At 46.9% G+C, this 10,634-nt stretch overlaps 1 protein-coding gene across 4 annotated transcripts; it reads left to right on the forward strand.

The window, feature by feature from the left end:
- Positions 1-1,488: 1,488 nt before the first annotated feature.
- LOC114701984 (alpha-1B-glycoprotein-like) lies at positions 1,489-9,481 on the forward strand. 4 transcript variants are annotated; one of them, XM_037199969.1, is made up of 7 exons: positions 1,489-1,544; positions 1,628-1,690; positions 2,369-2,674; positions 2,861-3,154; positions 3,596-3,895; positions 4,723-5,010; positions 8,259-9,481. In XM_037199969.1, exons 1-7 carry the CDS (start codon positions 1,511-1,513, stop codon positions 8,282-8,284), a joined length of 1,311 nt encoding a protein of 436 aa, XP_037055864.1. In that variant the 5' UTR covers positions 1,489-1,510; the 3' UTR covers positions 8,285-9,481. The 4 variants fall into 4 exon arrangements, with proteins under 4 accessions (XP_037055864.1, XP_037055866.1, XP_037055863.1 ...); XM_037199971.1 differs by having other exon boundaries at positions 9,257-9,481; XM_037199968.1 differs by lacking the exon at positions 8,259-9,481 and adding an exon at positions 6,306-6,393.
- Positions 9,482-10,634: the final 1,153 nt, after the last annotated feature.

The raw sequence follows: 10,634 nt of genomic DNA on the forward strand, positions 1-10,634 counted from the left end.
AAATGAACAGTTTTAAAATAAGAGAAAGGACAAAAATAATCAGAAAGAAACATCTCAAATGCAGAGGTTTCAGTTCTGTCTGGTGGCACTAGGTTCGAACACCAGGAAACTGAGCACAGCTTAGAAAACCCCATGGGTGTGAGTCAGCCATCTCCCATCTCAGCTGTCTAGCAGATATCATCACTTGGAAGAAACATACAGATTTAACAAGAGATTTCTGGAAGGTAGGGAGTACAGAATGAAGCCTTCATCAGTTGCTCCCATGGGGGTCACCATTTCTAAGGGCTGTAATGATGGCCTTCTTGTCCTGATTTTTCAGCTGAGAGTCTACTCAAGTAGGAAGTCATGGCCAGCTGGGAGATACAAGGTCAGTTTCCTTTTGGAGGAGGTTTTGTGGAGAACCATAAGGGCCCACTGACAAGTAGTAGGACTTCCTTGAGTTCCTTCTCAAGTTCTTGCCTCCACTCTGTCCCCTAGCAAATCTATAGAGCAGCAAGGACTGCCAGCCTCTCTGGAATCTTCCAAAGAATAAAGGAAGATTCATTCTCTGGGTGAGAGAGGTCACATGGCTGGTGACTTAGCACACCGGATGAGGGTAGCATCTCAGTTCTGGCTCATCCCTCACGCCTGGCTCTAGTCATGACTGGATTCTTTTAGCCAACATGCAGGGCAAGTCTTCATTCCTTAATATGCTGTTGACCTTCTTTCCTGGTGCCAAGCCACTAGGGAAGGACCCTATGAAAGACCAGAGAAACCATGGGCTCTTTGAGGTAACATATTCAGGGGCTGTGGCCTGTGATGCTTGTAGTCAATGGACACAAACTAATGATGAGAAGTATTGGTAAAAACCACACATATTTTATGTTTGTGACCCAACACACACACACACACACACACACACACACACACACACACACACACACGAACTCACACATACAAACATGACTGGATAGTTACAAAAAGACAAAAATTTTCAAAATTAATGTTTATTTTATTCATTTTAATTCACTGGGCTCTCAGCTTTTGTTGGTTTCATAGAGCCTAGTGTGTGAACAGTTTGAGAGATTGTGGAAGTCAAACTCCCATATCATCTGTGAGGTAAAGTATTCTGTCTTTGCTGGAAAGGCTCTGGGAATTGGGAGAATGATAAGAAATGCAGACATCCTTTCTTGGTGTTTCCAAAGGGATCCCTGTGTAGCCCAGACTGGCCTAGAATAAAGCACTCTCACATTAATAAAATTTGGCCATTTTATTGAGTCTATAACATTGTTTTGTTGTGTTTTATAATCTGAAGAAGTGAAGGTTTGATTGATATTATCCATTTGGCTTGATACTTACACATTATTATTGATTAGCATGATTGCTGAATCCTCCCTGTCCCCACGCCAAGCAGCTGTCTCTCTGCCCCTACCTTCCAGGAAGGTCACACCAAGTGCAAGGTCGGCCCCACCTTTAATTTGCCACTGCAGGTGCTCCATACAGACACTCCAGCTGGACTGAGAACCCAGCCATGTCTCTGCTGGCTGCCCTGCTGCTGCTTTGGGGTGAGACATCCTGGGGCTGAGAATATTGAGGGCAGGTGTGGTACGAATGAACAAATGGAAACTCACAGACTCTCTTCCTACAGGTTTCATTCTGGACCCAGCAACTGCTGCAGCCTCTAGCATGTTGAGGAATACCAGAAGAAACCGTGAGCATGGGTTGTGGGAAACCTCTTTCCTAACAGCAGCAAGCTAACCCTGGTGCCTTTGTATTCCAGATACTACCAGTCACCCTATCCTATGAGCAGACCCTGAGTCCCTGCTAGAACCCTGGGCACATCTGACACTGACATGTGAGGCCCATGAGGCTACCAAAAACCTCCAGCTGCTCAAGGATGGGATGTTCCAATAGCTTGCTCATGTTGATATTTTACCTTCCATGTCCTACCACTTCCCACTAGGAGCAATTGCAAGTGACAATAGGGACCTCTACCAGTTCCAATAATGCTTGGACTACACTGGTAGATAGACAGAGATGAGCAATATCATGGAGGTGATAGAGACAGGTAGGCAGGACCTCAGTGGGGTAAGGAGGCAGTGGAAGAAAGTAGATGGAGGAACCTGCATCCTTGTTACTTAGTATCTCTTAGCCTCAGTTTGCTCATCTGTTAAGTGGGGATGTTTATGCTTCCCCGGAGACTTATACATAAGTCCTATGGAGTGATGGGGACAGGCTTGGCACAGAGTAGTGTTTTGCTCCCTGTCTCTTACTCTTACCCCAGCCCCACCCCTGCCTCCCTTATATTTAATGAGTCTGGAGTTCATACATTTGCAGCTTCCAGAGTGAGACGGAAGCACTCGCTGACCCTGTTCTCCCTGCTCCACAGAGCCCTTGCCCCGACCCTGGCTTTCTGTTAAGCCAGTGTCCTGGATCACACCTGGCCTGCGCACATTCCTAATGTGTGAGGCCGAACTGCAGAATGTAGCCTTTCTGCTGAGGCGGGAAGGAGATGACGGTTTCCTGGAAGTAGCTGAAACCGATCTCGTCCTGGGGGCAGCTGAAGTCAAGGCAGGAAACAAGGAACAAGCCATCTTTCTAGTCCACCAACCTGGCACCTACAGCTGCAGCTACCAAACTCGTACCTCAGATGTCCCTTCTGCGCCCAGTGATACTGTGACCATCGAGGAGTATGGTGAGTGTCAAATCCCAGCTCTGAAAATCTCGGTGTAAAGACCTGATGCATAGTGTCCAATGATGAGCCAGTTGCTCCTGAGCCGTCACTGGGGGATTGGGGCCAGACAGAGGGCAGTTCTCAGTGGGGCATTACAAAGCAGGATGTCCCTGGATTCCTGCCTCAGTGATCTTTCCTTCCGTGCAGTCATACCACCTCCACCGGTGCTGACCTCCTCCGGAAGTTCCACAGGGATCCTCCCCAAGGTGGCCCACAGGACCCTTGTCTGTGAGGCTCCACTGATGGATGTTGAATTCCAGCTGAGGCAGGGCGAGCAGGAGCTGAACCTCCCCTCCATCAGCACCAGCCCAGAGCAAATCAAGTTCTATCTGAAACTGTCAGACCTGGGTGACCAGAGCCCATTCACCTGCCGCTACCGTCTACACAGTGATACAGCTTGGTCCAATGACAGTGAACCCGTAGAGCTAATGTGGAGTGATGGTGAGTTTCACGGTGGGGCTACAGACCCAGAGCGGGTGGAAAGGCAAAGATGGTAGGTCAGAAGGGAGCAGGAACAAATGATCCAGTTAGCCTCGGTTTCCCGAGCTTCAAATAGGACCATTAATACAGCAACCTTGAGACCTGCAGAGAATTGGATCACCACAGATGTCAGGCTCAGACCTTGGTGGGACACCACTTCTCAGGGTATCCTAGAAAGGGTACTGGGGGCTTGCTGCCCGCCCAGGGTTTGCCAAGGCTAGAAGGCTGAGGAAGTGGCACAGTATTAAATATGGTGGTACTGGCCGGCCTTCAGAAGCAGACAAGAGAGGGAGATGGGAGGTTACTTTAGGGGAAAGACTCAGCCAGAGCACAAGATGGACCATGCGTGGTCCCCTTGCTGTGCCTTCAAGCGGGGCCAATGTGTCTGCTCCTCCTCCGCAGAGACACTACCCCCACCGGTGCTCACTGCAGAGCCGTCGAATCAAATCGATTTTGAGCCTGATTCGATGGTGCAGTTTCGATGTGTCGCCCCCAAGGCTGGCCTGCGCTTTGGCCTGCACCGTGAAGACCCCGACGAGCGCAGCCTGCTCCAGACGATGAGGTCAGCGGGCAATGAAGCCATCTTCCAGTTACACAACGTCTCAGCATCAGACGCTGCCAGCTACAGCTGCAGCTACATGGAACTGGCCCCGCCCTTCTCGGGATCCGCTCCCAGCAAGTTCGTGAAGCTGACTCTGAATGGTGAGCTGAGCAGAGCCACGTGGGTAGGAAGCCCGGTGGGGTGCTCAATAAGGGGTCAGAGCTCCTGGACTGTGATCCTGTGAGGGGCCATTCTTTCTAAGTTGTGCCTTAACGAGGTCTTGGACTCTGAGGTCCTTGAAGTGCCCTCCCCCAGGTAAGTTATGGAACTCTGGTCTTTTCCCCAGAGTCTGAGCTGGAAGGTGACAGGTAAAGCCGTGTTCGAGAGTGTTAGGATCCAAGTTTTTCCGTATTCAGATGCACACACCCCGCCACCTCCCACCTCCCCACCCCCACCCCATCACCCCCGATTTAGTTTCCCTGTGAGGCATGTATGTCAGCTCCACTCATAACCAGCGACTGCCTGTTCTGGCCTGGGACTGTCTCCACGGGCTTGAGCTAATGTATAATTTTACAGAGCCCTGGAGTCCCTGGGGTCTATTTGTTCTTCCGATTTCCTCATCCAGGTCTCCGTGGGTCAGAGGTCATCCAGGCAGAGACCACACAAGAGCTTCCAGGCAGGCTTAAGTTTGACCCCAGACCTTTGAACTGTGTTTCTGCCAGAAGCAGTTTCCTGAAAGGTCTCTTCAGCCATCTGGGGAGCCAGTAAAGCCGCGCGACAGGCCAAAGCCTGGCAGATCTCAAACCCGTTGTGAGGCTAGGGATTAGACACCTTGACTAGATACAAATGGGTACCCAAGGAGCCCGGCAACAGAGGGAGCTCTCGTGTGACTCCGAGTGGGCAGTACAACGAAAGTAGCCAGGGTAGACCCACCATTGGGCAGGAAATGTTCCAAACTGAGTACTACCCCTTGCACCTCTTCCATCAGGGCCACCACCACCACCAAAACTTCAGGCTCTGTGGACAGGTAAAGTGCCTGCTGGCCATGATGTTGTTCTACGCTGCCAGAGCAAGGTGCCCGGGGTCACTATGGAGCTGCTGCGTGGTGGCGAACTTGTGCCCTACAAGATACTCAGAATGGCTAACACCTGGAGTGACCTGGGGCTGTCCTACGTAGGCCCCCAACATTCGGGCAACTACACCTGCCGTTATACCTCCTGGTGGCCTGAGCACTTCCACTCAGCGCTCAGCAACCCTGTGGAGCTCCTAGTAGAAGGTACGGCTTCCAGGGCTGTGGTTGGATTTTGCCTCTTCATCTTTGCTGGGCTGTGCACCGGCTGACCATGTAATCCAACCTAGTATACAAAGGCCCTGTGGCAATGTGCTGGGTCAGTTCACCCACTTCTTTGTCTAGAAAGGTGATGTAGCTGCAGACACAGGACACAATGGTATTCTTGGAAAGAGCTGAAGATAGCCAGAACTTCTATTCTTCCCACTGCAAGATACTTTTCCCTCAATCACCCTACATTTATTAAAGGTCACGCAAGAGATTACTTAAAATGTATGTCTTCCACTTGTGGGTCCAGGGTGGCTGGAAGAGAGGGTGATGTTTTTCTAGGGTGATGTTTTTCTAGGCCCGGGATCCTGTGTCCTTAAAGAGAGTAGGCTCAGAGCTGGATCCTAAGGGCAAAAAGGTAGAGGCCTCATCCTGATCCAATAGTTCTCAAGATCTCCTTCCCTTGTTCTCCTTTGTCTGACTGCCTCACAGCTCCCAGGCACTTCTTCCCCCTTCCAGCAGGTGTGTGCATACAGCCTGAAGCTCTGGCCACGCCTGTCTTAGCTTGGAAGGGTCTCTTCCTACCCTAGTAGTACATTAGAAAATTTGACATGAAAGAGTTCTGGCTGTGGTGTTATTTTTATTTTTACAAATAAGCTCTGATGGATGGCATCACAGTGTGTCCAAATCAATGCGTTATCCCAAGTGACTCAACTAGAACAAACCAGAACAACAAACATCTTCAGAGCTGAACCAATATTTTGTTCCCTTCAAGCCTCAGTGGAGCCTGAGACTGAAGCCTGAGGTGCTGATCCCTGAAGCAGAAGTAAGGGCCCTCAGCTCAAAACTACCCTGCCTCCCTGACTTCAATCCCACAATCCCCTGTGCCTTGTCCCCAGGATAACAGAAATACTCCAGGCCTCCCTGTGACCACCATTCCTTCAGTGTCTTTGGTCAGAGGGGCCCTTCCTTTTCCCTTCACCTCTCACATGCATGCTAAATACTGACTCACTCTTCAAAGCTGAAGGGTCGATTCATTATTGTTTTTCCAACAAGTTTTAATTGGAAGTTCAGCATAATCCAGAGGCCAATTTGGTTGGGGGAGATCCGAAAGATGAACAACACATGGTGCCTGTTCTTAAACACTACACAGTCTAAGGCAGGACAAATGCTTCAGTGAGTGAAAGTTCTTACTGCAAAAGCAAGGCCACCTCAGGTGATACCCAGAGTCATAATGAAATGAATAGATGAGAAGGGTGTGGTGGCATGCATCTGTAATCACAGTGTTCCTACAGTGAGATGGAGAGAGACAGGAGAAGAGGGCACCACCAGGCTTGGAGGACAGAGTGACTGAAGGAAAAGACATCCTGCTTCAACATGGAAGAATGAGAGAACAAACTCCCCAAAGTTTGTTTTCTTTGATCTTCTGATCTGCATGGACACAATCATGTACACAACCATCCTCACATATACACATCTAATAATAAATAAATAGTTGAGTGATGTGCAGTAAGATGCACTCATAGCAAGAGATGCAGTGTAAGAATTCTAGTGAGCTCACACTGCTGGTGCGTAGACCTCCATCTTGAAGTCCTTGGGAACATCATAATAGGTCACTTAGGCTCTTTGGAGATATTGGCCCCTAATATAGCTGGAGATCTGTAGGAGAAGACAGGAATTCTAGGAGATAGCAACCATTTCTCCTAATATGATTATTCCCAATTTAGAGATGACTAGACACTAAATGAATTTCCCAAAAGCTAAGTTAAGAAACAGCAGAGCTGTTTTTTGTCCCAGTATGTATCAGTCTAAGGCTTGTCTCTTAATCATTAACTCAGCCTGGTTTTAACATCCCCTGGGAATCCAGACACAAGGGATCTCAGGGATCACCTTTTTTGTTTCTGTCTGGAGACAGATCTTACTATATTATATCCCAAGCTAGCTCTGGACTCCTGGTCTTTCTAATCCTCCTGCCTCAGCACCCAAATCACTGGGATTACAGTCATGTGCCACTGTGCTCAGTCCTGCTTTGAAGACTTAAAACCAGAAGAAACAGAGCAGGACAGGTATGGGCTGTTCTACACAGGGTCAAACCCTAAGCACAGAGAAGGTTTATGGTGGAAGGAGGTTAATGTGAGGCTGGGAACACACCCACATGTCATAGGCTCTACCTTAAAGCAGGTGTGCCATGATGTCCATGGAGAGCATGTGTGTGATGTGAGATGAGCATCAGTGATTTGAAAGTGAAGAAAATGAGATGATTTCTGAATATTTTTGTCAATATGTTCTTTGACGACATAATATGGGTCTTGCCATTTCTTCTATACAATGGAGACCATCTGATCTACATTATGGGGCTGTGGTATAGGTCAAATTAAGTAATAACAAATGAGAGACTATCAAACTCATATCCTAGGACACAACAGAAACTGAATTCTCATGAACCTCTTCTGTGTCTTGCAGAGATTTCCCACCATGCTAAGGAGGTGTGTCTGGGCCCATTCATTTCCTCTGCCACAGAGCAGACAAAAGTCTGTGACCCCTCTCCATATGGCAGGAGAGACCATGGGAACAACCCTGTCAGGGAGTGGCTAGGAACAGATCCCCAGGGCACTGAACAGGATTTGTTAGAGACAAAAAGAAGAATAGGGTCTATCCTTAGGAACAACCAAGGGAACAAGGAAGCACCCATTCTCTGAAGAAAAGAACAGGTACTTGTATCATTAATAATACTTATCATGGTCCCAGTGCTTTCTCAAGCTAATTAATTCTCTTCCAAATCCTGGAAAACAAATGATTGGGTGTGTCAGAAAAGACCTCTATTTCTGAACCAGGGATATGGAGAAGCATGTCCTCTAAAATGTCTGATGAAGAGAAAAGCTGTTTCACTGCTTCCTAGGGCCATGTTACCCTGGGCAGGAAGAGCCCTGGTGGGTATTTATCCCTTTATTTATCAAGTCTGTCTTCAAATAAGTACAGTTACCTAAGGAAGTAACAACACAAGGAATCCCACTTTGTCATTTTCATTCTTACAATGTGTCCCAAGACACAGTACCAGGAAGTCATAGGGTTTGTTCAGCTAGTATAAGGGTTGAAATTGGTTTTATCCTGAAATTTGGGATTAAGCTTTTGTGCCACAACGTGACTGGCACTTAGCTGCTCCGCTCCACAGTCCTTTACTCAGTGTGTTTTACTAACTAAAATCTGGGGATGCTAATAAAACACACCATTTCTTTACCTACATATAGAGGGATTGTCAACGATGAGAGATTAGAAGAGACAGACCAAGTACAGAATAAAGGAAAATACTCAAAGCACCAAGAATAAAACAAAACAAAACAAACAAAAAAAACAAAACAAAGGAAAAACAAACAAACAAGCAAATCACCACCAACACCACCAACAACAAAAAAACCCAGATGTGTGAGCATGGTTCCTGAAAAAACCATATTAAACTGTTTGGAAAGATGGTGATATGAGACAGCAGCCAAGAAATGGTTGTTAGAGCAAAATCCCTCCTCTAGGCATGATGTCACCACTGCTACTTGAAATCAGAGCAGAGCTTGAAATCTACCAGCAAGACACTCTCCAAGTATCACATGATCAGGCCTATTATATAATATCATAGCACAGGAGTCATGGGCCCCTCAGCAGAGAGTCCAGCCCCCATTCTCCTGCTCCCACTGCTGCATGGACAGTATGAGAGTTAGAGGCAATGGGAGAATGATGGAGTTGGAACTCAAGTGAAAGTGCACCTTTGGTGAGTTGTCACTAATACCAGCACGGAGTTTCTCAATGACACCCCTCACCCATGCTCCTTCAAATAACCCCACACATTCATTGGTTCCAGAGCTGGATTTGACTGGAGACATGCCTGGGATCTGATGGTGTCCAATCTAAAGGAAGTGGGCATTTCTATGTATCTTCCCTGGAAAAGTCATACAACTGTTGCTCAAGTACAGATGAAATGTGCAGCCTCTTTACAGCCATGGAAAGCAAAGCACATGCAGAACCTGACCATGGTTCCCCGAGGAGCTGGGAGTTTCAAGTTGACAGTGACATGTGCCATTACAATAGGCTAGTGGCAACACACATAAATGTATAGATGCATGTAATACATGTGGAGGGTCCCAGGAATGAATAAAGATCAAGTAAGTGAGAGACTACATTTGCCTTGCAGGGTAATGACAAGGTTGGCATCTTCCAGGATCTCCTCTCTCACAGGGTTATATTTCAATTGATCTAGATTGAAATCTTAGAAGCCAAACCTTGGACTGTATCCCAGAGAGCCATGGAACACCATCAGGCCTCATTCTGGACAGGACAGAAAGAAGACCTAATACCTAGACTAGCCTCAGTGCAACCAAGTTTAGGCTCCTGATATGAGGTAGGCAAAACAATGTAAAGGGGGTTTCCATCCTCCTCTCTGAAATACAGAAAGCATTGTGATATAAATTTCAGAAAAATGTGACCCTGTGTAGCTGGAGAATTTTCTCTCTGGGTCCTACCAAGCTCCGACAGTCGGACAGCCCACTTATAAAATAAATACACAGACACTTATATTATTTAAACTGTTTGGCCTAATGGCTCAGGCTTTTTGTTAACTGTTCTTATATCTTAAATTAATCCATTTCTATAAATCTATACCTTGCCATGTGGCTTGTGGCTTACCAGCATCTTCACATGCTGCTTGTCATGGTGGCGGCTGGCAGTGTCTCCCTCCACCTTCCTGTTCTCTCAATTCTCCTCTCTGTTAGTCCCACCTATAGTTCCTGCCTAGCCACTGGCCAATCAGTGTTTTATTTATTGACCATTCAGAGCAACACATTTGACATACAGACCATCCCACAGCAAACCTGTCACAAAATCCTGAAGGGATGAGTCACATCTTTTGAAAAGACACATCTTTGCACTTAACACAGACTGTCCGGTCACATAACACACATTTCTCTAAGGAATGGAACTGTTCTGTTTCTTTAATGGAAATGTCCTCTGCAGAGGTCCTCAACCGTGGCAACACTGTATGGAGATAATATTGCTATGACACCCATGTCCTACATCCTCTCTTTAAACAGTAAGTATCTAGTGTGTAGCTTATCCAGGGTCACAGTTGTAGGGTGGGGGAGATTTCTGGTGTGTTTATTGTGTGCTGCTGCATATATGGAGTCTCTATGTGGTCCCTGAAAAGTCCAGTGGACATAAGAAAACTCAGTTCCATGTCATTGCTCCCAAAAATGTGAATGATGACCTCTGTTTCAGTCTTAATGAAGGGAGAAAAGTGCACCATTTATTCATAAGCACTAATAAAACACAAGTACAATATAACAAGCATACCTTACTTTGGGGGAGTCAATAGACAACATGATAACCCCTATCCTTTCCCTGATGGTGTAATTATAAATAAGACTGTCACTATCCAATCACCTATGCCCAAGCTTTGGAATCATCCCAGAAGCTCCTTCCTTCTTCAGGTCTATAAATCAGTTGCTCTAGGTAACTCTATCAAAAGAACTTCCTCATCTCCATCCCTGTTGGACAGGTAGACCATTCAGTTCCTAGGAGCACCCTGCCTCTCATATAGTCATTCCTGTTTCTTCTCTCCCTTGATCCTCACTGAGTTTTCT

This window comes from Peromyscus leucopus, chromosome 16_21, assembly GCF_004664715.2.
Source record: "Peromyscus leucopus breed LL Stock chromosome 16_21, UCI_PerLeu_2.1, whole genome shotgun sequence".
Classification (NCBI taxonomy): domain Eukaryota; kingdom Metazoa; phylum Chordata; class Mammalia; order Rodentia; family Cricetidae; genus Peromyscus; species Peromyscus leucopus.

Coding starts and splice junctions, on each gene's coding strand:
- LOC114701984 (XM_037199968.1), top strand. CDS start 1,511: ATGTCTCTGCTGGCTGCCCTGCTGCTGCTTTGGG. Junction 3,896..4,722: donor CGTGAAGCTGACTCTGAATG/GTGAGCTGAGCA, acceptor CTCTTCCATCAG/GGCCACCACCACCACCAAAA. Junction 5,011..6,305: donor TGTGGAGCTCCTAGTAGAAG/GTACGGCTTCCA, acceptor GTGTTCCTACAG/TGAGATGGAGAGAGACAGGA.